The following is a 27813-nucleotide window of genomic DNA, read 5'->3' as shown; positions in this document are numbered from 1 at the left end:
GGGTCCCATTGTCACTTACCAACTGTTGTGGGAGACCAAATCGGCAGATGATGAATTCCCACAGGAATTTCTTAACATTCGATGCCGTTATTGAAGCGACTGGTTTGGCTTCTACCCACTTGGTGAAGTAATCAATGGCCACTATCAGGAACTTGACTCGTCCCGGGGCCTCTGGGAAAGGTCCCATAATGTCAATAACCCATTTCTGGAACGGCCAGGCAGATGTTACTGGAATCAGCTCGTTCTTTGGGTGCAAGGTATTTGGGGCATGACGCTGACAAGAATCGCACTTTCTGATTTCTTTCACGGCGTCTAAATGCATACCAGGCTAGTAATACCCTGCGTTCATGATTTTTGCAACTCTCATTCTTGGACCCGCATGAAGTCCGCAAATACCTTCATGAATTTCCCGGTCCGCGTCCACACAACGTAACAGCGGACCAAGAAATGATCTCCGGTAAAAGATACCATCAGTCAACTGGTAATTCAGAGCTTTGTGCTTGATCTTCCGAGCCTCAACTTTTCCTGCTGGGAGTGCTCCGGAAGATAAGTAAGCTTTGATGAGTGTCATCCAGGACTCGACATCGGTCTGGATTACCAGGACTTGATTTTTTTGAACGGATGGGTGGTCCAAGACTTCTACCCGAATATCTTTGGCAAAATTCTCGAAGTTCATTGAAGCTAGCTTACTAAGGGCGTCCGCCGATTTGTTCTCGCTCCTCTTAATGTGAATAATATTGAAAGACGTGAACTGGCGAATCAGGAATCTCGCTTGGGACAAATAAGAAGCCATAACCTCGTTTTTAGCTTCATACGTTCCATTTATTTGTCCCGCGATTAGCATGGAATCCACCCGAGCTTCTAAATGTTCTACCCCAAGCTTGTTCGCTATCCGCAGGCCTGCCAGAAAGGCTTCATATTCCGCCTCATTATTGGTACTTTTGAAGTCCAACTTGATGGCGTATGTAAATTCATGCCCCTCGGGGTTGACCAGCCTTAAGCCTGCGCCCGATCCTTCACTGCTTGAAGCTCCGTCTGTAAACAATGACCAGACTTGTCCTTGTTCCGGAGGTGCTTGGGGTTGTTGTTCGATCATACATTCTTGTTCTTTGTGTTGCGGAACTTCTGTGACGAAGTCCGCTAGCACTTGCTCCTTGATTGCCGGTCTTGGTTTATACTCGATTGAATATTCACCTAATTCAATGGACCACTTTGCCAGTCGACCGGACAATTCAAGTTTGCTCAATACGTTTTTGAGTTTATACCCAGTTAGTACATTGATGGGGTGACCCTGGAAATATCTGCGGAGTCATCTGGCTGCATAGATCAGCGCCAATCCCAGCTTTTCCAACATTGAATATCTTGTTTCCGGGTCCGATAATGTTCTACTAACGTAATAAATTGGAGTTTGGACATTTTTCCTGTCTGTCAATAGAACAGCCCCTACTGCAATGTCGGATGCTGACAAATAAAGTGTTAGTGGTTCACCCGCATGTGGAGCAGTTAACGTGGGTAATTCTATTAAACACTTCTTGACTTCTTGGAACGCTTGCTCGGCTTCCGGGGTCCATCTGAACTGTGCCTTTTTAAGGCAATTTCTCATAGTTGAAATGAACGGATAAGATTTAGCAGCGTGGTTTGCCAGAAACCTATTTAATGCTACTAATCGTTCATTAAGTGTTTGGACCTCTTTGAGGGATGCGGGGGGATGGCATACGGGCTACTGCTTGTATCTTGTCTTGATTAGCTTTGAAACCCGTGCCTGTAACGATTACCCCGAGGAACTTCCCTTCCTCCATTCCGAAGGAACACTTTGTAGGATTGAGTTTCATGTTGATACTTCTCAGTGTTTCAAAAGTTTCCTCTATGTCCCTCAGCATTTGATCATCTTAGATGCTTTTGATTACTAAATCGTCCACGTAAACTTCAAGATTTCGACTTATCTAACCTTTGAAGTCTTGATCCATCAGCCTTTGATACGTGGCCCCCGCATTTTTTAATCCTAAAGGCATCATTCTGTAGCAGAATGTGCCTTGGTCGGTGCGGGACGTTGTCTTGTCTTCGTCACCAGCCGCCATATGAATCTGGTGATACCCTTTGTAGGCATCAAGGAAGCACTTGAATTTGAATGGGGCCACCACATCTACCTTTAAGTCAATTTTTGGAAGTGGGTAACAATATTTCGGACATGCCTTGTTTAGGTCTTTGCTATCTATACACATCCTCCACGTTCCATTACTTTTTGGGACCATCACCGGGTTAGCCACCCATGTTTGGTACTTGATTTCTCGGATGATTCCGGCGTGAAGAAGGTCTTGTACCTGCCCGTTCATGGCTTTTGTCTGTTCGGGGCCCATTTTTCGCTTCTTTTGCAAAATTGGGGTGATTAACGGATTCACCTTCAATTTGTGTTCTGAGATGTTCCGCGGAACACCTGTCATGTCCGCGGGTTGCCATGCGAAAATGTCGATATTCTTTGTCAATAATTGTTTCAGAAAAGTTCGGACGATTTCGGAGATAGCCGGACCAATTACTACGGTTTGGTCGGGAAATTTCTTGTTGAGGATCCACTTCTCCGGTTCAGTCCTCTGGCTTTGTTTGGAAACTTTGCTCGGTCTTGAACTTTCAGCTGTGTAGCAATGTCGGTTAACATGGATTATTGCTACGCCAGTGCGGGTTGGGACCCCTACTGCTCCGTGAGCTGTGGACGGATGTGCATTGAAGTCACCAATTGCTTCCCGTCCGAGGATAATATCATGCTTGGACCTTGCCGGTAAAACTAAGAATTCAACCTCTTCGGTTCGTGAGTGAATTCCATCACTAAGTGTAACCGGGAAAGTAATGACACCCCACGGATGCATTATTTCCCCACCAAACCCAGAGACGGGTGCGTGAATAGGTCGTAATCGTTCTTTATCCTCTTCTTCAAGCTGTTCAAAGCATTGTTCATACATAATGTCGGATGTACTACCGGTGTCGAAGAACACATATTGCGACCGGTAGTGTCCGAACAAGGCAGTAATTATCAAAGGGTTCTTGTTACATGGTCCTCCTTTGATACGAGGAAAAATGACTGGCTCATTTTTCCACTCTTCGTCCTCAAATTCTTTTCTCTTCCCGCTGGTCTGCTGACTTCCGTGAATCATATGAACGTTCAGATCCTTTATTTGCCTTTTTGACGAGCCCTGGTTATCCTTTGCGGGAGGTTTGCCACCCCCTGCTTTTGCGCCTTTGACCAAGTGTTCCAATTTTCCATTTCTCACTGCTGCCTCGATTTCGTTTCTTAAGGCTACACATTCATTTGTGTTGTGTCCAATGTCTTCATGATATGAGCAGTGTTTGTTTTTGTCGAGAAATGACTTCCTCGGTATTGGTTGAGGTTTTCGAAAGGTTAGGTTCTCGGTCGTGAGGATTTCTGATGGAGATTTTGACAGCTGAGTCCAACTGTTATTGGAAGAACGTGCGGGAAAGTTGCGTTTGTTCTTATTGCTAATCAATGATCTCGCATCAAACTGCTTTGGTGCTTTTGTACTTGGTTGTAGTCTAGACCAAATTGGCCCCTTAGCTTGTCTATTTGGTCTTGGGGTTTGGAATTCGACTCTTGGAACTTGTTTTTGAGTACCGGATCCCAAGGTTTTCTCAGTTCTTGAGAATAGCTTGGCTGACGTCATGATTTCGTCCCAAGATTTGGGCATACCATCTCTTCCGGTTAGAGTACGAATCAGGGCGTCACTATTTACATTCTTTCTGAATGCTCCTCTCAGCATGTCTTCACTGACTCCGCCAATATTAAGGCTCTCATTATTGAAACGAGTAATGAAATCCTCAATGGATTCGTTATTTCGCCTTACTACATCAAGTATTTCAGACGAGTCACGAGTGTGTTTCTTTTGTTGACTAAAGTGTTGGGAAAACTTTGCTACGAAGTCTTTCCAACTCTTAATGTGTCCGCAAGGCAATTTTTCAAACCATTCTCGCGCAGCTCTAGTAAATGTCAATGCGAACATATGGCACCAGTACGGAAGAGTCCAACCACTGACTCCTCCAACCGCTTCGAACCTTAGCAAGTGATCACTGGGGTCCTTCATCCCATTATATGTCCCAACGGATGTTGGTATTTTCGCGTTTATCAGGAACGGAGCTGTCGCGATGGCCGAAATGAACTTGGATTTTTCTGCGAATGACTCTGGGCGGTATGGTTTGGAGAAGTCGTGTTCCACATTGCTGTAATACTCTGCGTGGCGAATAGCCGATCGCGGGTAACTAGCCTCTCCAAATGGAAGAAAACGGTTGTCTCCGCTGTAATAACTACCTCCTGGATGATATGTTGAGTCGTGTCCGTCTAATTCTTCTTCGTAAGACGGTACTCGCATATTTATGCGGGGACGAGGACGTAACCTCGGGATTTCCTTCTGGTATTGCTCTTCTGGATGATTGTACTGAATATGACTTCCTCTTATCGGAGGAGAAATAGATCTCCTAGGAGGGTCATCATAACTTAGGGTACGGGCGTGAAGTCGCTCATTCTGTACCCTTCGTCCATATTCAGCGACCAGACTCTCTTGTTAAATACGGAACCACTCATCTGGAGACAAGAGTTCCTCAGATCTGTGGCTTGTTGTATGAGTTTTCCTCAGGGCTGAGTCACCTGAATTTTCTTCGAGGTCCAATTCTGGGTGGGTCCGGCGACTTTCTCTCATAGTTCGCTCAAGACCTCCCAAATTGGAACCTCTCTGAGCTGTAACCCCTCCCAGATCGTTGGGCGGGGTACCAGCTGGTGTTACTACATTTCTTGTACCCACTGGAGCAGCGTCTGCCAGTGGGGTACGATGCTTTCGAGTTGATGAACCACCCAAAGTAAAACCTCCAGGTGTCACAACATCATCTTGCTCATCGGGAGCAAGATTCTGTGCGAACAATGACGTTGCTCTCTCACGTGTTTCTAGGTTAGTAACACGTGGGATTTGTTCTGAGGTCCCCGTTGGCCCTTTAGGAATTTGATTCATATCGTGACTTCGAAAGAAAAATTTGTTGTTCTAACAAACACACGGATGGCGCCAATGAAGAAACACGATCCACTCCCCGGGTATGGGTCCTGGATCCGATGAGTCAACAGGGTAGGATACGGTTAACTGCCAAACGATATGAACCCAATTGCCTAAAGTCCAGTGACAAACACCTGCAAAACAGACACCGTTAGTTCGTTACGGGAAGGACAAGAGGGAGGGTCTTCCCGTAACCACCTTCCGACGTGAGAATAAGTACTGTTCTGTAGAAGATAAGCACTTAAGTAAATTGAGATAGTACAGTGGGAGTGAATGAATACCTCATGATGGTTGAGAGAGTATTTATAGCCGAAGGGTGTGGGAAGGTGATTGGGGCTAGCTGTCCTTTAAGAAGATGCCTGCATAACCAAGATCCTTTAAGAAAGCATCTTGGTAAATCTTCTAGAAGGCAATCATGTGTTGACAGTTGTCCCGGAGCATTTACCTCGTGGTTATTTACGCGGAAGGATCGCTCTTCCCGCGGATGACCTTTGAGGGTGCTGTGGTGTTTCCGCATGCGCTACGAGGGTGTTCCTTCCTCAGATGATTATGCGGATGGTTTATATGTCCCGCGAGTGACTTATAAGGGACTTCTGATTGACCCGCGAGTAGTCCTTAAGGGTATTTGGGTCTTTTTGGTACCCTACCTCTATAGAAACATATTATATATAAATTAAAAATAAATAATTTATAAAAGTAAAACATACGTGCTCAGATAAAAATGGAAATTTTAGTTCACACATTCTTGGATTACATACACTTAATGACGGAGTTTCCTCTGATATACAATCATTTATTGACTCAATGACCCTAGGTAATTGCTCATATGCTAGGGGTATTTAACAACAATATGTTTGTATACCATAACTATATGTCCGTATATCAGATCTAAACATTCATGTACCACGACTATAGATGTGTATACCAAAATATATGTATGTTTGTATATATGCAATATGAAATGATTGGTAGGACAAACACGTTACCTAACTTAATTACCTTCAATACAAACCCTTCTTTAGTGGGTTATGACTTATATGACCTTTTCAAAACTATGTTAGGTAAAGACTGAACTTGGTGGGAAAGAAATGGTTAGTGCTTAATTAGAAATTTAAAATACAGATTACTTCAAACTTTAAATATGAAACATGAGAAGTCGAGAAGATAGAAAGATTAAGCCCAAAACCCCAAAACCATAATATTAGAGGATCCATGTCATTCAAAGTCTATTGGGCCGACTGAGATATACTGGGCTGATTTCCTTACTTTGCATAAAAGTACATTAGGGTCATTTAACTATTCTAACTTCTAAAGGCATGCTATTAATGCTACACATAGAGGTGCACAAATCGGGTTTTATAAATACCCGGGTTCGGGTATGATCGGGTATTGGTAATAATTGGGTAGGGTTCGGGTCTGGTATTGTCTCTAAAAATCATACCCTATGCATTGGGTTCGGGTCGGGTATAGAACCGGATATTCTAAAACCGGGTATTTGAATACCCTATTATCGGGTATTGAAAAAACTCTATTTACGGGTTTTTTCGGGTTATTTTCCGCTATTTTTTTATATAGATTGGATTTTTTAAAACTTTACACTTTTTAGGGGTATTATTCGGGTATTTTTAAGGTATTTTTCGGGTATACATCGGGTATGAAATACCCGGTTTCGGGTATTGGAAAACCTCGGTTCCGGGTTCGGGTATTACCGGGTACAAATCGGGTTTTCGGGTATTACCGGGTACAAATCGGGTCCGGTTCGGGTTCGGGTTTTGGTGCCAAAATGCATGCCCTATCCGTACCCTACGGGTAGGGTAGGGTTCGGGTTCGGGTATTAAAAACCCGGGTATTAGAAAAACCGGTTCCGGATACACATGGTAGTGGTTTTGTGTAACGTCAAAATGACATAAGCATGGGCAAAACTGGGGGTAATTTGCTTGATTTGTAAGCTATTTAAAATCGTTTCCAACACTACAACGCCTTGTTTTTGAGTTTTTTAACCAAGGAAAGAAAAGGAAAGGAGAGGGAAGGATAAGAAAGGGAAGGGGAGGGAAGAAATTTTTTTTTAATTAGGTGTGTTCTTGAGTTGGAATGAAATTAAAGAAAAGGAAATGATAACTATGTTAAAATTTGTTATCCTTAGTAATCATTCCATTTTTGGGAGGATAACTTATTGGGAAAATACATTACTTTAATCCTTTCTAACTCCTCCTACTCATTTCCTTTCCATCCTAAAAAAACTCAATAACACTCATTTTTTAATTATCCTTAGTTTTCATTTCCTTTCCCTCCTTTAAAAAAACTCAAAAACAGGGCGCAAGAGAATAATAAGAGAACGAAATATACATTACTTCCTGATTAATCCAAATGACACATTGCCTCTCTTCCTACACAAACTATTATCCGAGACCATTTTAATTTTTGTAACCAATTTACGCTTCCTCCCTTAACCAATTCACACTTCCTCCCGTGATGCGAAAACTATACGGGTATAAATGAGTGAAGCACAGGCTCTAGACCAACCCGTTAAATTTTCAAGTTCCAGATCGGCTTGTTTATTTTTTATTGAATATTTATTACTTCTTTTTATATGCAATTTACATATAAAAAGTAATTTACATGTAATATATAGCTAGTTTATTTTTATTGAATATATATAGCTAGTTTAAAACATGTAATTTACATTTATAATACAAACAAACTGTTGTATCTGTATAAATAATAGGTTTGTTTGCGTTCGAGCTCGTTTATTAGATGAGCTCTAATTTAGTTGCGAACACGTTTAAGCTCGGCCTGTTTGAAGCTTTTAACAAGACAATTGTTAGCAACTCAATAAATGTTTGGCTCATTTATACCCCTAAGAAATCAAGCCAAACTTGTCGGTCCAGCCAGTTAAAACAGAAAAAAAAAACTTGTCAGTCCAGCCGGTTAAAACAGAAACCATTTGAGATGTAGGTTTCCTCATACGTAAATAACTAGTTGTATGTTAAATGTCTTGATTTTAATTGAACTTGTTAAAAACATGAAAATAACCAACGGAAAACGAACTTGGTTAGTTGGTTACCTCTTCCTGTTGTTGGCCGGCCAGACCAGACCAACTTGTTGAACCAACAAATCTTGGATTCGTTTTTAAAACATTGTTTTCCCTTTAAAATTAAAAAAACAACATTTAATTTATAAAAAGAAAACATTAAATTACGAAACGTGACATGAATAAATAAACATAGAATTAAAAGCCATTAATGATTAATGGTAAAGCGGCAGGCATGAATTTGGGGTTTTACATGTGCATTTAGGCATGAACCCACATGGGTGGTTTACAAACACATCACCATTTGGGGTGGAAAACCAAACCGGCCTTGATATATAATTATATCAGTGATATCTTGATATCTTCTCTAAAACTATACGTATTTATTATTTTTTACTAACATAACATATATCAAACTTTAAGTATACATATGAAGAAGCGTATGTGTAATCAATTATTTCTTCAGAATTATCGACTAATTTAATAATTTTCATATCAATAATTCTTGAAATTATACAACTTATCATGTGAATAAAATAACACAGTTAATACCTGTTAGTTTTGACGTGTTGTTATAGAAAGCTTAACACAAAAATAAAAAAATAAACGAGCATTTCATTATTTAACGAATCAAATCAATTGTATAAACTAACACACAAGAATTCTATCTTTCTATCATCCTATGTACACATCCATTCTACTTTTCTAAAACTATAATTTAAAAATAAAAACAAATAAATTTAATAATAATCATAAATTAATAATAACTTAATCCGCCATCAACGATAAACGCGGTTTCTTCATCGGAAGTGGGCTTTCAACTTCTTGTTCGTTAACCAAGAGTTGACTTTTCTTCCCACAGTCAACGCTCAACCCCATTGGTAAGTTATCAGGAAAAGCCGGCAAGTTCAAGTCAAAGTCACGCCGTTGACCAGAATCAGAAGTGGTAAAACTAACACCACTGCCGCTGCCGCTGCCACCGTCGTAGTGGCGTCGTTTATGACCACCAAGAGCCTGGCCGGTGGGAAAACACCGGTGACAAATAGAACACTCGTGGTGTTTGCCACTAGGCTTCAAAACAGAAGTTGACACGGTGGCGGTGGTGGTGGAGTGGTCGTCGGGAATGTTTTTCCGGTGACTGGCTTTGTGGCCACCAAGTGCTTGATAAGAATGGAAGGTTTTGTTGCATACGGTGCACGTGTAACTAGTCGCCGGAGAGTTGTTATGTTGCGGTGGTGAGATGGCGGCGGAGGGGTTGCCGGCAGCAAGTAGCATCAAGCATAAAGCCAAGTACTCATCTTGGGTTTCCATGTCGGTGGTGGCGCGTGGGCGTTTGGATCGTTTGCCTTTGTTCCAAGAGTCTTGAACTGGAGGGTGGTGGAGAGATGGTGGTGGTGTGGTGGTTTTGAGGGATTCAAGTGCCATATTTGATTTGATTTGATTTGATATAATATATTTAATGGAATGGAGGATTTTGATAGTTTGAGTGATGAGAGTAAAGAGTGTATAAGATGGCACTTTACTCCTTATATTTATATAAGGAGGCGGGGTTGAAGTTAGAAGTTGCGTGAGGGGTGGCGGTGGGAGTGTTGTAGAGGTTAATCTTAATTGTTGGATCATTCGAATATTGGAGAACTACTTATTATTATTATTATTATTATTTAAATAAATGAAAACAAATATTAATAAAGTGAAATAAAGGTAGGAGTGTAAGTAGGGGTGTTAAAAAACTGAAAAAACCTAGGGGCCTCCTTTTCCTTTGTTTTTTATTCAAAAACTTATTTATATAGATATCAGTTTTAAAAGTCTAGGGGTGTTAAAAAACCGAAAACCAAACTGAATAAGTAATTGAAAAAATAACCGAAATGTGATTGTGATGTAGTTTTCGGTTTGGTTATTCGTTTCATAAATCTTGCTTATTCGAATAACCAAACCGAATTCAGCTGAATAAACTGGATAACTAAAGCGGACGGAACTAGAACATTTTAATTGGGGGGTCGTAATAAACTTTTTCTACATTAGTTAGTGTTGATATTTCAACTTATTTTCGAATTATTTTTGTTATTACTATTGTTGTAATTAAACCGATCTAACTACCCCTTGTGTTTGGTTTGAGTTCTTTTATCTAGTTGCTTACCTAAAACGGATATCTCTACGTCATATGAAAATGTATTATCTAGTTATATTTAAAAACAGTAAAATTATGATAGAAATATATAAAGTGGAAATCCTAAAACAAACAAATGTAAACTCACAAATTGAAGAAGAAACTAAGGGGCTGTTTGTATACATCTGAATGGAACCATTCAGATATAAACATCTGATTCATTCAGACTTCAGGCTGTTTGGTTCCAAATAGAAAAACATCTGAATGGTTAAAATTAGATCTGAATCATTCAGACTTGTTGTTGCTGCTGAATGGGACAGAGGTTCATTCAGATCTGAATGAACCAAACAGCCCCTAAACTTCTTATCATTTTTTAACAAACAACTAAAGAAGAAAAATGAAATATCTATCAAAATTAAGGAGAAAAAATAAATAAAGGAAAAAAGAAATGGAGTTATCAAAATAGGTAGGGATAGATTAACAGAGTCACGTGGTGACATATATTATATGTTAGTTTATATTTATTTATTAAAAAAAGGCCAATCTTCTTTTTTCTTCTTTATCATCTCGAGCTCCCAAAGCCACATGCCGGCCACCGGAGCTTTTCTGTAAATGGTATTTTTACTCCTTTTTCTTCACACTAACTACAAATCGTGATGCATTTCGAAGGGTCTAACTATAAAAGTGTGTCTACGTTGAATATATAGGTTAACCAAATCTTGGCCACCGGAGGGTCAACGGACCCCCTTGACCCTCCCGTGGTTCCGTCCCCCTGCTAAAGCCGGTAAATAGGTTAAATTCAATTTGTGTAGTCACATTTATAATTCGGATCAATTTGATTTTTAGTTAGAACAAACTAAAATTTTAAACCAAATAAATCAATATTGGAATTGGCAAAACACCGACGAATCTAGAAGAAAATTTGACGTGTGGCGTGAGCTAAAAAAATATTGTTCAGGGTGGGCGATGGATAAAACTGAATTGTGATTTAGTTTTCAGTTTGAATATCAGTTCCACAAATCTTGTTTATGCGGATAACCGGACCAAATTGAAACGTATAAACCGAATAATAACTAGTTTAATCGGATATCAAAACCGAATAAACGTAATAAAACGGTTGAATTTGATTAGGTTGGATGCCTTATGTGTTTAATTCATATGGTTTGATTTTTGGTTAAAACTAAAAAATTTAAGAGTAACGCTCTTTGGTAGTGTCTTAACGAGTTAACGGTCAATAAAAGACCATATCTTAATGGTTTAAACTGGTATTCAAACCGACGAATACACTTAAAACCAAACTATATAAAACGGATAATTTTTTTTATTAATTTAAATGACGAAGAATATGAAATTTTGAGTGTGAAATGGGGAAAGAGAACAAACGTGTCTTTTTTGGGCTTTACTTTGTGTGTTTTATACTTTCCTTTTATAACACGTGCGGTAAATTCAATTCAGTGTTCTGGTAGATAGTACTTATCCTCAGCATGACTTTTGCTAGGTATCTAATGGATGACACATGTCCTTTACGTGACCACACGTATCTCTTCATACGATGCTTTTTTGTCATCTCACAAGTAACCCACGTTTGGGCACATACACGACCGGACCCCTCCTACCAATAAACCAAAGCATACCCTTTGGAAAGGGCTATTAATTTCTAGATTGTATCTAATTTTCTCAATTATTGTTTTAATCATATTATATGTTTAATTTGTAAGATGCATAGTTAATGTTGATCGTATGACTTGTTGATCACATAGTTACTGTCCACGAACTAGGTAGATCAGAAGCATACTCAACAATGTTTTTGATCCGTGGATGTCAGTCAACCATCTATAAGACCATTAGGTGGTCTCATATTCCACACATGTGAAACCTGGCATAAATAAAGACGCGTCTTTTTTAAATAATAGTTATACTTTTATGATTAACAACCTGTTGAAAAATTGTAAAACTAAATGCAATTTTAAATAAATGATTTTCATTAATAACTAACGAATAATACCGAGTCTTCTCTCCTCTCTAATAGACAACTAGCAACCGCACCGAAGCATTGTTACAAGATTCTTAAGCAACATTTTAGCAACATCGTCAAATTACATTTTCAAGGTTTAGTTAGACTGTATGTTAGGGTTTAACTAGCAAGGTTAAGGTGCCGCGCCATCACCAGGGCCGACTCAACGTTTTTAGAGACCTAAAGCTTACTAAACTGTTGGGTCCTTTTTCGAAAATGATCTAACCCTCCGCCTCTACCCGGACTTGGGACTCGCAATAATAAACTAAAAAGTTTCAAATTCGATTTGCCATTGTTAGAATGATTAATCCTGAAAAATTATTAATCAACAAATCAAGGATATAATACAAGTAATTACATATTACCGAAAGACTAAAATATAATTCAATCCACAAATCAACTAAAGCGATCAAATATTGAAGTAGACTACTAACCGATACTTAGAAAAATGTCAGAATTATGTGCCAACACTCAACAGCAGCCACTAGGCCACCCGATTTGACAATTTTGATGCCAAAAATGCATAATTGTGCCCAAATACCTGAACACCACATACGAGATGAAGCAAATGCTGAAAAAAAAACCAATTTAAAAAATTGACAAGGATTGAAGAACTGAATATATATTAGTAATGCAAGAATGAAGATATACCATAACTGAAGCCCTATTTGATTGGAATGTTTGATCTTGGAAAGATACAATCGCCGAATCAGTTTTCCGAAGTAAAGACGTGGCCAACACAATTAATCACGCTTCCTCTTATTTTCATAACCTAGATAACATAATATTATTATATTTATTTAGCATAGAAGAAGCAGACGTTCAAAAATATATATATATATATATATATATATATATATATATATATATATATATATATATAGTAATATATACTATTTTTTTAAGAAATGGGGGCCTAAAATAATGGAGGCCTCAAGCTAGGGCTTGGCCTCCTATAACTATCCAACCGGCCCTGACTGTCACATAGGCAAAAAAACTTCAACTAGCCAATCCTCATGGTATTAACCGCTTAACGGGAAGGGGGTATTTGGATTTCCTTCCCATGGCCCGAGAAAAAGGCAGGGGGGGCCTTTGTTTTTCACAGGTTTGTTTGAAGCAAGTTAGTGGTGATAATATGGCCTAACAACACCGCTCGCGCCCCCTCTCGCGCCCCTCCACACCATGTCCTGGGGCGCGATCACCACTACCAACACCCATCTTATCAACTTTCTCTCTCTGCCACACGTCACAATATTATTGGCTGGCGCCCCCGCTCGCGCCCCCTCTCGCGCCCCCCACACCCCTCAGCCTAATGGTATTAAAATTTCGTAACTTACAAGGTTAAACAATCATTTATGCAGAAAAGAATAATGACAAAATATACTATTTTATTCAGTAGAATGTTAAAGAAACGTATAGAAACATTACTTACCGAATATAGAAATAATAGTTGCCAAATTGTCATTTACTGAATTATTGAGTATATCTGAAGTGTGCAAATTTCAGGAATAAGACAAGAAGTTTTTAGAATAAACACATCAATTTCCTAATATAACCATCGATATACTTATCAACCATTCAACCTATTCATGAGTAAAAAAGTACCTTGCCATTGAAGGCATATATCCAACTGACTAATTCTTAATTTGTCAGCCCATTGATTATTTGACTCGTTCTATTAATTTTAATCAAATCTATATTTAGATGACAAGTTCAACATTTAATATTTATACACCCTTCCAATGTGTATTTTCGGCTAATTGTAATCATATTTGTGGGCTCTTTGGTAGTCTTCTAATAATTCATAAACTCTTAATAATTAAGAGATAATCTTAAATCTTATTGTTTTGGGCCATTCTTTCAAACTCCGCTTGTTGTCTAAGGGACCACTTTGATAGTCAACTCACTATATGCACATAAAGTGTTTAAAGCATATATAGAACACTAGGTTATTGACCTGTGGGCGTCACAGGTGAGAAAATATAAATCATGTAACATCCACATGTTTCTAGCATCAACTGATATATAAATCATGTAAAAACATAACATTCAACTAAAATAACATCCATTTTACAATTATAAATTAGTAAATAGTTCCTTATAAACCACATTTGTTGTTTTATTTGTAACTTTACTTTCCTTGTCTAATATAAACATGTTAACACCATCTCTACTCTTCACTTGTGATAAAGCCACATATAGTTGGCCATGTGTAGACACCGGTTCTCACATGTATATGCCAACTCTTGCTAGACATTGACTTTTATTAATGGTCATTGCAAAACAATCCGCAACAGGAAACTATCTTCGTTTCAATATGAATGACAGTTTCTGATATGAATAAGTTAGACCACTACGAGCTATATAAGTGTGAAACTCAATGTTAGTACCTGAAATAACCTTTACTTCGATAAAACGCCTCCCCAAGTTAATTACTTGTAATCTGGTTCTGTTGCATAAACCGTTCTTTTGATCAATATTCCTTAGTAACATTATTGGCACACCAACTTTTAGAACCAATCTATGATTAGGCATACCAGACATCTTTAAACCATTTAGAAAATCAGGTGAGTGTAATGCTGGATCGAAACCATGACCAACACTATCAGACTTGTCTATACTATCATAACTGAGATTTTTAACTTCTTCTCCGGGAAACAAAGACAAAAATTTATAATTAATATATTGGACAACCTCATTTAAAGGTGCAAGTATGGCCCTATAAAATATCATTAAAATTTTCCAATAATGTTGGATATACAAAATCAATCAGATCAGAAATAGGATCGGATGAATCACCAATCAAAAGATCATCTGGTATATCTATAATGGCGTTGTTGTATTTATAAATAATGAAATGCAAATGTTGTATTTATAAATAAATGATAATTTTATATGAATTATAAGATATCATAACTTATTTGAATCAAATACAAAAACATACAAAGACTAACAAAGATAAATGAAAAATTAAAATATTTTATTACTTATATCATGAGTACAATAATAAGCAAACAAAGAAATTAATCTCTAAATCAACAAAACAATTTTACAATTTTGATTCAACACAACTTCTATCTCAATGTTGATTCAAAAGATGAACTTTATCTAAGACATTTGTTATACATCAACAACCGTAATGTTTATTACTCTAAGATAGTACCCGTGTTTATTTACACATCAATTTAAATATTTGTTGCACATCAATGTTAAAAGATGAACACTATCTAAGACATTTCTTTTTATAAGTATATTTTAGATTTATGTTACAAAACAAACTGTTATGACAATCTAAAATCTAAATTTAGTCTTTCGTAATATTATAATTAATTGATCTTCAAAAAAAAGTCTTAATCAATATTCAATATAATATTAATTTTTATTCAAGTATAGTTGGCATATAGTTGATTCCTAATATCCTAATATATATCATTTAGGAAATTAGGCAAAGCTTTCTCATCCATTTTTTATAACTTCTTTGTGGATAAATTATGTTAAATAGTTATTGAATACATATAATAATAATCCAATATTGTTTTAATAGATGATTCATAAGATTTTATTTCCGATCCCAACATCACCTATAACATCTTTTGTCTTAGACTTTAGTAACTAATTTTGAAATTGCACCGTCAACACTGTCATAAATATTCTCTATGTTCCTTTTAGATTTGTTAACAAAGTTTGCCTCAACAATTTTCATATGAGTAGCACTATTCTTGCCAAATGATATCCTCTCCTTCATAACAAAAGAGAAGTTAAAAATACAGTAGTAACCGTCCCATATCACATATATTAAACATACAAATTAAAAATTTCCAATATTGCATTGACGGTGTCTTAGGATTGGATATCACCATTGATAATCTGGTTTATTCGGACATTTCAACCATTCAAGTAACAAAAAACAAGCAAGTATTTTAATCTATAAAACAAATAATATGATAACATTTATAATATTACTAATACCACTTCGTTGTTAAACATTTGTTAACACTCCAGAAACAATATATCATTAGCAAACTTATCCATATTAAAACACGCTGCTCTTTCAAAATCGTTGTCGACCAAGAGTAGTAAGTATTCCTTTCAAAACATAGCATTCCCAAACTGATGTAATTTCATATAGTTTAAAAACCTTGTGAGTTATTTTTGAAACAATATTACGTAACATTAATAAAGGAATCTAATTTGTGAATTATGGAAATGTCAGAAGTCATTTATTTAAAAATCTCTTACATAAAATTAATTTTAAGAAAATGTTTAATTATGGGTTATGTATTAAGTTAATATATAATAAATAATTAACTTGTTTATTATATATTAAAATTTATACGTTAGATGGTTTACAAAAATAATACATCTTTATTTTAAAGTTTAAAGTGTCATTAGTTTGGATGCATATTTTGATAAATATTATTGATTAACATTTAATAGTATTAAATATGGGTGATGTGTATTATAGAAAGCTTTTTTGAAAATATCATTATGTATTTTGAAAAACTGTAATCTATATTTATAGAAATTATAAAGACTTGGTCAACATATTAAAGTTTGAGAAAAAACAGTGTATATTAATATTGAATAAAAACTTAAACAAATAATAATGCAAAAAAATCTATATTAATATTGAATAATAATAATGTTGTGAACAATATATGTAAAGTAAATAATATGAATGCAAAAAAAACCATTTTAATGTTTTTCGTTACAAATATTCCATTAAAATGGATTTAGTTTGAATTTAAGCTATTTAAATTATTCAAATTCGGGTTTTTAACAAATAAGGAAAGTCAAACTATATAATTGTAATAATGGAATTCTTAAACTAAGATATATATATATATATATATATATATACATATATTTAAAATTGTACATTTTCAGACTAAGATATAATAATAAATTTTTGTAAACTAAGTATATGTATAAATCTAAAAAGGAAAATTATAAAAGATGAGAATATTTTCCATCCTGATTTTTAGCAAATAATTATGCTTATGAGATCTTTTTCTTCTTTTCTCATCCAAAAAATTCATAAAATTAAAAAAAATAAATCAAAACTATGAATGTGTTGATTTGGCATATATTAAGACAACTTAAATCATGTTGATCATCCGTATAAAAATATATAAAAACACAATAAAATTAAATGTGTAATATTAATCAAGGGGAACTTGTGTTCACAACTTACAAATGTAAATTAGAAAAACAAAATGAGATGTTTTCAGTCATCCTCATTTCAAGCAAAGAATCATGCTCATGAAATCTTTTACTTCTTTTATAAAATAAAAAAAAAATCCTAAAACTAAAACACAAATCAAAACTATGAATGTACAGATTTAGTTTTCCCTTGATCATGACCATAATACCAAAAATACCACTTAACAAACTTCTTTAACCGGTCGCCAAATCCGTCGTCGGCTTATACCCAAGTTCCCGTCTAGCTAAACTTATATTCGCGTGCGTAAATGGAACATCATATAACAATCAACGACCTATTCTCACCATGCCACACATCATGCCTGGGATGCAAGCCTTCCTCACATAAGCTTGAATTATGTTACCCTGATACATTATTATTAACATTAGTACAAAATTGTATGAATAATATAGTAAAATTAATGAATGGGTAACAATACCATTTCGTCTTGCAAAATCATTTCTATCGACCAATCTTCTCTGGGCTTTGAATTGTCTTTGAGACGCTATAGTTTCAAAATACGCACCTTGAGGACACAATCACTGTTAAACACATCCAATTGATTCAACATTATGATGTTTGTTGGCTCCATCTTCCTGGTGGTGAAAAATTAAAAATAAAAAAGATATTAATTTATGAACAATAACACTTTTAATCAAAAAATAAAAAATAAAGTCTTAGTTTGTCAGCCTCTTAATGATTAATATATCCAACTGACTAATTCTTAATTTGTTAGCCCATTGATTATTTGACTCGTTCTATTAATTTTAATCAAATCTATATTTAGATGACAAGTTCAACATTTAATATTTATACACCCTTCCAACGTGTATTTTCGGCTAATTGTAATCATATTTGTGGGCTCTTTGGTAGTCTTCTAATAATTTATAAACTCTTAATGATTAAGAGATAATCTTAAGTCTTAATGTTTTGGGTCATTCTTTCAAACTCCGCTTGTTGTCTAAGAGACCACTTTGATAGTCAACTCACTATATGCACATAAAGTGTTTAAAGCATATATAGAACATGTAGCTCATAAGTACGATACATGTGAGTATTGAGAAAGAGAGAGATTAGTGTCTTTACAAACGAGGGTTAGCTTCCCTTTTATATAGAGGTGGAAAAACGTGATGAGCGACACGACACGTTTATTGGACCAAAAACAACATAATTAGCTAAACGTGTCATTTACTCAAAAATATTCGTGTTATGTGACATTACAAGTTTAACCAACTTAGGGGGTGTTTGGCCTAGCTTTTATTTTTAAGCTTATGCTTATAGATAAAATTAGCTTATAGCTTTTTTTCTATTGTTTGATAAGATTTTTTTAAGTGTTTGGATTAGCTTATATTTTACAAGTTAATAATGTGTCTTAATAAGTTGTTAAATCCAGCATTCTTTAATTTGTTAGAGTAATAATTACTAATCCACTACCATTTAAGCACAAATGAGTAATTTACACCCTTAAACAAATAAGCTTATATCAAATAAGCTAAAAACCCATCTTTACATAAGCTTCTCTAAATGAGCTTATATAAGCTCATAAACATAAGCTTAAAAAGCTAAGCCAAATACTAAATTAAGCTTATTTTGTAAAAAAAACTAAAAAAGCTATAAGCTTGGTTAAAAAAGCTAGGCCAAACACCCCCTTAAATCCTTAATATATAACATGAATTCGTGTCACATTTAACACAATTAAATATAGGTTTGATATCATGAACAGTTTTGCATGATTATTAACGCGCTTTTTAAATTGACTTTACACACACTCCAAAGTCTATGATAAGTACCTCAATTGACAATTATTTATAAAATAAAAAACTACCTCAAGTTGGTATATTGATCTTAATGTGTCAGGTTGACATATTAACATATTTCACATTTCCTCATAGGGGTCTCTACTCTCTACGTTCAAATCGAATAAGTTAAAAGAGGGAGAACACAATTATTCTAGGATATAACTTGGGTAAGTGTTATGATTATTTAAGAGAGATACCGTTGTTACCAAGCTAACATTGTTTAAGTAAAAACATATTTTACACAGTTAGTTAGATGGGTCATAGAGTTGAAAATGTGCTGCTCGGCCGATACACAATACCAACACTGCGCAAATCTTTTCAATCAAGTACACGTTACTTTAAATATATATATATCACAAGCTATGCGAGGTTAGTAATATTTTGGACGTTTACTAATTTCATGTTTAGATTTATTTGTTATTACTATAACAAACCACAAAAATAGAATAAAGAGATAAGTGAAAGAAATTCCATCCCACATTGATGGAGGAAAGAAATGGAGAAGATACAATCATAGTATAAACAGGTTTGTAAGTTCTTGTCCCACATCGCTAGATTAAAAAACTAGTGAGCACTTTGTAAGGAAGAAAATTCCTATGTTAATGTTCTTATAAGACATATCACACCCAGTGGTCCTAGCGGAGAGTGCGACGCACCCGAACGCGCACGTGCACACTTCGCATCGCAGCGAGCCGCTTAAGGGCCGCCTTGGTATTTTTGTTGGGAATTAAGATTTTTTAAAAATCCTTCCATCGCGATACGCGACGGGTTTAGATTAACCATCGCGTACCGCGACATGGAGGTTACGCAGATGAGAAACGTAGCCTGCCACGTGGCGTGCCACGTAGCAAGCCTAGGGCTGACTCGACATAGCTACACGATTCTTCGCGATACGCGACGCCCGTTGTGTATGGCCATCGCGTACCGCGACGGGGTCCAAAATCAGCTATAAATAGGAAGTGAACGGGACATTCAAAATTCGCACAAAAATTTATTCTCTCTAAATTTTCACACACATATATATTAAGATTATAGTATAATACCCGAGTGTCGTAACGACATCCTATCCGATCGAAAGAAGCTTATATACACGAATCCAAAAGCTCTGTCTGTTAAGGTAAGACATTGTGCTATCGTGTAAAGTTTCTACTCTCGTGATTATCGTTATGATTATTGGTTTTATACTAATCTAGTTATACTACATTGTGTTTATCCTATGTGCTTAATACCAGGACGTGCTATTTAATTGTAAACTTACAAAGTAAGACATTCGAGTTTTTATACAACTCACATTTGCGTGAGACAACTATTTTTCCGACACTGTCATGGTGATTTCAAAACCTACAAAACCCATGATAGATTGTCTAAATATTTTCAAAAGTATTTTTAAAGTATTTAAAATACATTACAGTGATTAAGTCTCTGTACACTTACGGGATGGTTACTACTGGTATTGTGGGGTTTTGTATAAAAGGTTTGCCTACTGGGCTATTACACGTTACTTATTGGACAAGTGTTAGCCAATAAGTAATATGACCACAGTCATAGATACGGTCGAGTGACAAGTACCTTTCGGTAATTTGTAAGCAGGCAGATGTAAAAACATCTTAATGTTGTAACTGTAAAATGTGTCATTTACAAATGAATGTACTCACCAGTATTTCTTGCTGATCAAATATTTTAAACATGTTTCAGATGACTTGTTAGAGACAAAGGAATGATGTCTGCGGGCTTCCAACTTAAATAAGTGGTTTGTCACCAGAATAAAGAAACGTGTTTTGTAAATTATGGTTTAACCCTATAAAACTTATGTTTGTATCAAAAAAGGGATTTAATTCCTGGTTTATCATAATAATAATAATCATGGTGTTTTTATAACTCTGATTATTTTTCCTAACTACGGTTCTGATGAAATTTTCCGCTGCAAAATAATTTAATAAACATCGATACCACCAATCAATGTTCACGACTTTCCTCCCAAGATATAGGGATCGGGGGCTGTGACAATCACCATGACAAACTTAATCGAAGCTGACCGAATTAGTGTTGTTAAGCAATGGATTTTGTTATCCATTATTGTTTAACGTGAGACAGTAGTATAGTAGTATGCAGGATGAGAAAATGTGAAATGAAACGTGGTGGTTTAATTAGGTAGAAAATGGCACGTCATATGAGTTCCGTAGCATGCAGGCCGAATGATTGTTTGGCGGCAACTTGGCTGCAGTTACACTACACGCTTGCTGACGTCTCTAGCTTACATCTTTATTTTATTTAGTTTTCTTTCCTTTTCTTATCACCAGATTTTGGTGTCGCGTTTGCCGTGATGCCGTCTAGTTATATCAATCCTAATAATACGGTTTTTCTTTAGACTTACGGTACATAAATAGTTAAGATTTAAGTGTAATACTATTTTTTTAAATTCTTAAATATTATATTAATCTGCAAAGTGATACTATTCTGATGATAGGATTTACTAATACTATTTATGAACACGTCTCCCTACTTGAGATTAATATTTGGCAATGTTGTAAAAGTAGGTCTCTAGGACCGAGTACTTGCTAAGGATAGTTTATTTAACTCCATCTATTTACTAAGAATCAATCAAATGTGGTTAACCTCTGTAACACCCCGACCAAAGGCGGATTATACATCGGGGCGCCACATATTGCTTCATTACTCGCGACACTATTGGTGTCAATATTTATTAATACACATTTTATCGCGCACGCGCAGCGGGGAAAATAAAGAACATAAATCAAACATAAATCAATATATTATAAATTATAACATTCAAACATCATTAACTTGTCCTGATACATTTTAATTCTAGGTCCAAAAGTAAAAACGTCCTACGTGTCCACAAGCTCCAAAACAGCTACTGCAAACCTGAACATGTGTTAAAATAAACGTCAAACACTTGCGTGTTGGTGAGAAATCAAGTTTAATACAATACATAGATAACAATAAATCTGCGCGCAACATGTGTATGTCTGGTTTTCAACAAGGGTGTAATCTGATCGGGACCAACTCTAAGAGACAAGACTGCCAGTGCTCACAATTGAGCTCACAAACAAGACTAACTGTGCAAGTGTAACAAAAGAGAAAATCATAAACGATAGTTCTCCCGTGTTCATCTAATGGTACCATGAAAACTGCGGAATAGACCGTCCATACGGTTAATGATCCACACATACAAATAAACAGCCAAGTCTACGTCCTCAACACATGGGATACTGCGCGACTAAAGTTCATAAACAAGTTTAAGACTCTAAGTTGTATGAACACATGAACATCCCAAAACTTTAAAAGCAAAAAGGGATTAGATACGAGATAACTCACTTGATAAACGATGCGGTGTAAGATAAAGCAAGAACCAACTTTAAACAAGCACAAGTTAACCTATAAATAAGATTATTGTTTTAATGATTTGTTTTAAGTCTTGATTATAAGTTAGCATAATTAATAAGTAAATTATAATATATATTACCGGAAAAGTAGGAAGAACAAGGAGGAAGACGGAGGCAGAGAGGAAGACGGCAGAGAGAGCAAGGAGCAAGAGAACAGGAGAGATTAAGTGTTTTGTGTGTGTAGTGTTAGGAAAAATAATGTTATTATTTATAGAGAAACCCTAGGGAACACAATCCCTAGGAAAAGGGGAAAAGATCTCAAAAAGCAAAAGATTCCAAAAGCAAAAGATATCAAAAGATATGGCAGCTGCAGGGGGCAAGATAAAGCTGTCAGGAAAACAGTAACAGGCATGGGCGGGTCAGATAAAGGTACGGGTCAAGCATGGCAAAAGCAGATCTCAAAAGATAATGTCAGTCACTTTTTCTACCAACCAATGGGGGTTGGTACGCATGCTGCGCCGAAAGTAACTATTCAGACATTAGATAGGTTAGGTCAACAGCTCAGAAGAAAAGGCAACACAAAAGCATACAGGCTGGATAAAACAGAAGATACAAGGGTTAAGCGCGAGAAGGCTGAGTGCGCGAGCGCGAAGGCTGGCACAACAATCCTTAGCGCACTGCGGGAAGAATCACATCCTTAGCGTGCTGTGTGAACTAGAATTCTAAGCGCATCGCGGGAAGAACATACATTCTTAGCGCATCGCGGGAAGAACATGCATTCTTAGCGCGCTGCGAGAAGAGTTCTCTTCACGCATCGCAGGAACAAGATGTCTTCACGCAGGCTTCCATGTAAGGAGTCTGGCGCGTGGAGCTGCAGACAACCTTAGGCGGGAAGGAACAAAGGACAAGCAAAGAGAAGAAAGAGGGAAACAAGGCGGAAAGAGAGAAGGAGAGGGACGGGACGGCGGAAAGGAAAAGAGAGAAAGAGGCGGGAAGGAAAATATATATTATTATTAAAAGTAAAATATAAGTATAAATATTAAATAATAAAAGAGAGATCGGGTCAGAGAAACGGGTACCTGGGTCGGGTCGGATCAGGGCAGATGTCACAGTCTCCCCTACTTTAAGAAATTTCGTCCCGAAATTTATCTCGAAGTAGGTTGCGCAGAGAACAGGTGCGGGTACTTGATCTTCATTTGATCTTCCCTTTCCCATGTAAACTCGGCTCCGCGCTTGGACTCCCAACGAACTTTCACGATAGGGATACGACTGCGCTTGGTTTGCTTAACCTCGCGATCCATAATCTCAACAGGCTTCTCAACGAAATGCATAGATTCATCAACTTGAACTTCATCGAGTGAAATGTGAAGGTTCTCGTCAGCTAAAACTTCTTGAGATTGGATACATGGAACGTTGGATGCACATTACTGAGCGCGGGCGGCAGGTCAAGTCTGTAGGCAACTTTTCCCACACGCGCGAGAATCTTGAATGGACCAACATAACGAGGAGCAAGCTTACCCTTCTTCCCAAAGCGGACAACACCTTTCCAAGGCGACACTTTGAGGAGAACAAGATCACCAACTTGAAATTCGAGAGGCTTTCGCCTACGATCTGCGTAACTCTTCTGTCGGCTTCTGGCAGTCAGCAGATGATCACGGATCTTGGCGATTTTATCGGTTGTCTCTTGAACAAGTTCGGGTCCTGTGATTTGAGTTTCACCCACTTCGCTCCAACAGATCGGGGAGCGGCACTTACGACCGTAAAGTGCTTCAAATGGGGCCATACCGATACTGGAATGATAGCTGTTGTTATAAGAGAACTCGATCAAAGGCAGGTGTGAATCCCAATTACCTCCAAAATCAAGAACACAAGATCGGAGCATATCCTCAAGAGTTTGAATAGTTCGCTCAGACTGTCCGTCAGTCTGAGGATGATATGCAGTACTCATGTCCAAGCGAGTTCCTAACGCAGATTGGAGAGATTTCCAAAAGCGAGATATAAAACGGCCATCACGATCGGATATGATGCTCAAAGGAGTACCATGGCGGCAGACAATTTCCTTGACATAAAGCTGCGCGAGATGCTCAACACGGTAGTTTTCACGAATGGGCAGAAAGTGAGCAGACTTAGTCAATCGATCCACTATTACCCAAATGCTATCATGTTTGCTTGCTGTCAAAGGTAACTTGGTAATAAAGTCCATCGCTACACATTCCCATTTCCACGTAGGAATTTCTGGTTGTTCGAGCAAACCAGACGGGCGTTGGTGTTCAGCTTTCACTTTAGAACAAGTCAGACATTTAGCTACGAACACAGCAATATCCTTTTTCATACCGGGCCACCAATAAGTAATGCGCAAATCCTTGTACATCTTATCAGTGCCAGGATGAATAGAATACCGAGATTTGTGCGCTTCACTCAGGATATCAGCGCGAAGATTCTCATCACAAGGGATCCAGATGCGATTGAGATAGCAGAGAATTCCACTCAGATTAGGGACAAAGAGTGCTTCCGCGCCACACGCTAACTCGGCGCGAAGGTTACCATTACTGATGGATGCGCGCTGCGCGTCACGAATACGCGATTCAAGGTTGCTTTGAATCGGCGCGAAGTGAAGCTGGGTGCGCGGCAAGATACAGTTAAGTTGGCAGGGTTTTCGGCTGAGCGCATCGGCTACCACATTAGCCTTACCAGGATGATACCGGATCTCACAATCGTAATCGCTGATGAGTTCGTTCCATCGGCGTTGCCTCATGTTAAGTTCCTTTTGATCAAAGATATGCTGAAGGCTTTTATGGTCAGTGTAGAGGATACACTTAGTACCATAAAGGTAGTGTCTCCAGATCTTCAAGGCAAAAACAACTGCACCAAGCTCGAGGTCGTGAGTTGTATAATTCCTTTCATGAACCTTGAGTTGCCTTGATGCGTAAGCGATAACCTTGCCTCGTTGCATAAGAACACAACCGAGACCTTGGTTGGATGCATCGCAATACACGACAAAATCATCATTACCCTCAGGTAGTGCAAGAACAGGAGCTTCACACAACAAACGCTTGAGCGTTAGAAAGGCTTCTTCTTGCTTCGAGCCCCAAATATACGGTTTACCTTTGTGCGTCAGAGCTGTTAAAGGCAAAGCGATCTTCGAGAAGTTCGAAATGAAGCGCCGGTAATAACCAGCTAAGCCCAGAAAAGAACGGATCTCGGAAGGAGAGGATGGCGTAATCCAGTTCTTGATTGCTTCAATCTTGGATGGGTCGACATGAATACCCATCTTGTTTACAACATGACCAAGAAACTGTACTTCATCAGACCAAAATTCACACTTGGAAAGCTTAGCATAGAGTTGCTCGGCTCTAAGCTTTTGCAATACCAATCGGAGATGTTGCTCATGCTCGGCCTTGGTCTTAGAATACACCAGAACATCATCGATAAACACGATCACGAATTTATCCAAGAAAGGCCTACACACCCGATTCATAAGATCCATGAAAACGGCGGGTGCGTTGGTTAGACCGAAGGACATGACCAAGAATTCAAAATGGCCATAACGAGTTCGAAAAGCAGTCTTCGGAACATCTTCATCGCGGATACGCAACTGATGATAACCAGAACGGAGATCGATCTTCGAGAAACAGGAGGCACCTTGGAGTTGATCAAAGAGGTCGTCAATACGCGGTAAGGGATACCGGTTCTTAATGGTGAGTTTGTTCAACTCGCGGTAATCAATACACATGCGAAACGATCCATCTTTCTTTTTAACGAACAACACCGGAGCACCCCAGGGCGAAGAGCTAGGGCGGATGAATCCTTTAGCAGTCAACTCTTGAAGTTGGCTGGCCAATTCTTGCATCTCAGCGGGTGCAAGACGGTAAGGAGATTTAGCCACGGGGGAAGCACCAGGGACAAGATCAATACGGAACTCGACTTCACGAGCGGGAGGGATACCAGGAAGATCATCAGGAAAAACTTCAGGAAAATCACGCACAACAGGGATATCGCGAAGCTTCTTTCCTTCATCGGGTTTAACCACATGGGCTAGAAATGCAATACACTTCTTCCGCATGAGTCTTTGGGCTTCGGCGCAAGACATAAGTTTAAGACCACGGGAGGGTTTTTCGCCGTAAATATGAAGATCACCATTTTCTCGAGGTATGCGAATCAATTTCTTGGCGCAAATAACTTCGGCGCGATTATTCGAAAGCCAGTCCATACCAATAATAACATCAAAGCTTCCAAGAGGCATAGGGATGAGGTCAATCAGAAAATCGTTTTCGTTAAGGTTAAGCGTGCAATCTTTAATTACCGAGTTTATTAAAACAGTTTCGCCATTAGCCAATTCAACTGAAAAATCTTCTTTTAAGTCATCGCGCGGTCGCGCAAGCTTCTGCTCAAAGGCGCGAGAGATAAAACTTCGATCGGCGCCAGTATCAAAAAGCATAGATGCATAAAATCCATTAAGCAAAAATGTACCATTAACTACGTCGTTATTCGCTTGCGCTTGGTGCGCGGTTATGTTAAAAGCTCGGCCACGCGTCACTTGGTTTGAAATCTGGTTCACCGGATTCGCTTGTGTAATCTGAACTTGTAGCCTTGGGCACGCGTTCCGGAAATGACTTGGATCACCGCAGTTAAAGCACGATCTGGGTCGTGGGTTTTGGTAGGTTGGTTGTGGATTCTGCGGGTAGACTGGTGGTGTTGGCGCAATTGGGTTGGCGAGAGGGACTCTACAGTTTTCTACAAGGTGACCAGTGCGGCCACATCGGGTACAAAGTCGACACGGGGTCTGGGTTGGGTGGTGAAATCTACAGGTTGGGCAAAAGGGATGGTTTCCTGTGTAAGGTTTCTTAGGAGGCGGGGCAGGGAGTGCGGGATTGGTTATGGCATAGTTGTGGCCTATAGGAGGTGTTGGGTAGGCTGACAGAGGTTGAGGGGCGTATGCTAGAGGCTGGTAAGCGGGTTGCTGGACTATGGGCGGGTTGGTGAGCGCGTAAGCTTGTCTGCGCCTACGTTTCTGGTTATGGTTTGAGGGTTCAGGTTTGGTTTCTGCGGGTTCAGGGGCAGTTTTGGTGGGTTTGGTCTTCTCAGATCCCCGCAGGAACAGGGTTCCTGCTCTGACATGGTTGTCGCTGAGCACAGCGGCCAACTCGATGGCGTCAGAGAGGGTAACTGGGTTTCTGGCCCATACAGAATCTTGAATTTCCATGGGGAGACCCCCAAGGAATTTCTCTATGGCTCGGCGTGAAGGGGTAACAAGGTGAGGGACAAGC

At 37.9% G+C, this 27813-nt stretch overlaps 1 protein-coding gene and 1 pseudogene across 1 annotated transcript; both read right to left on the bottom strand.

Moving 5' to 3' along the window:
• Positions 1–328: 328 nt before the first annotated feature.
• Positions 329–1603, bottom strand: LOC143605864 (uncharacterized). The gene is made up of 2 exons (XM_077081830.1): positions 1394–1603; positions 329–1291 (listed from the first exon to the last, which is right to left on the bottom strand). The coding sequence occupies exons 1-2, from the start codon at positions 1601–1603 to the stop codon at positions 329–331; spliced, it is 1173 nt and encodes a 390-aa protein (XP_076937945.1).
• Positions 1604–8671: 7068 nt separating this feature from the next.
• Positions 8672–9545, bottom strand: LOC143605861 (zinc finger protein ZAT10 pseudogene; annotated as a pseudogene).
• Between the last annotated feature and the right edge of the window lie 18268 nt (positions 9546–27813).

The sequence above is a fragment of the Bidens hawaiensis genome, unplaced genomic scaffold (genome assembly GCF_021521415.1).
Source record: "Bidens hawaiensis isolate Kalapana, Puna unplaced genomic scaffold, B.hawaiensis_p1.1 tig00071786_1, whole genome shotgun sequence".
Classification (NCBI taxonomy): Eukaryota; Viridiplantae; Streptophyta; class Magnoliopsida; order Asterales; family Asteraceae; genus Bidens; species Bidens hawaiensis.
Note: the sequence above shows the minus strand (reverse complement) of the source record. Positions and strands in the feature narration are given on the sequence as shown.

Coding starts and splice junctions, on each gene's coding strand:
- LOC143605864 (XM_077081830.1), bottom strand. CDS start 1,603: ATGAGAAATTGCCTTAAAAAGGCACAGTTCAGATGGACCCCGGAAGCC. Junction 1,292..1,393: donor TCCAAACTCCAATTTATTAC/GTTAGTAGAACA, acceptor AGATATTTCCAG/GGTCACCCCATCAATGTACT.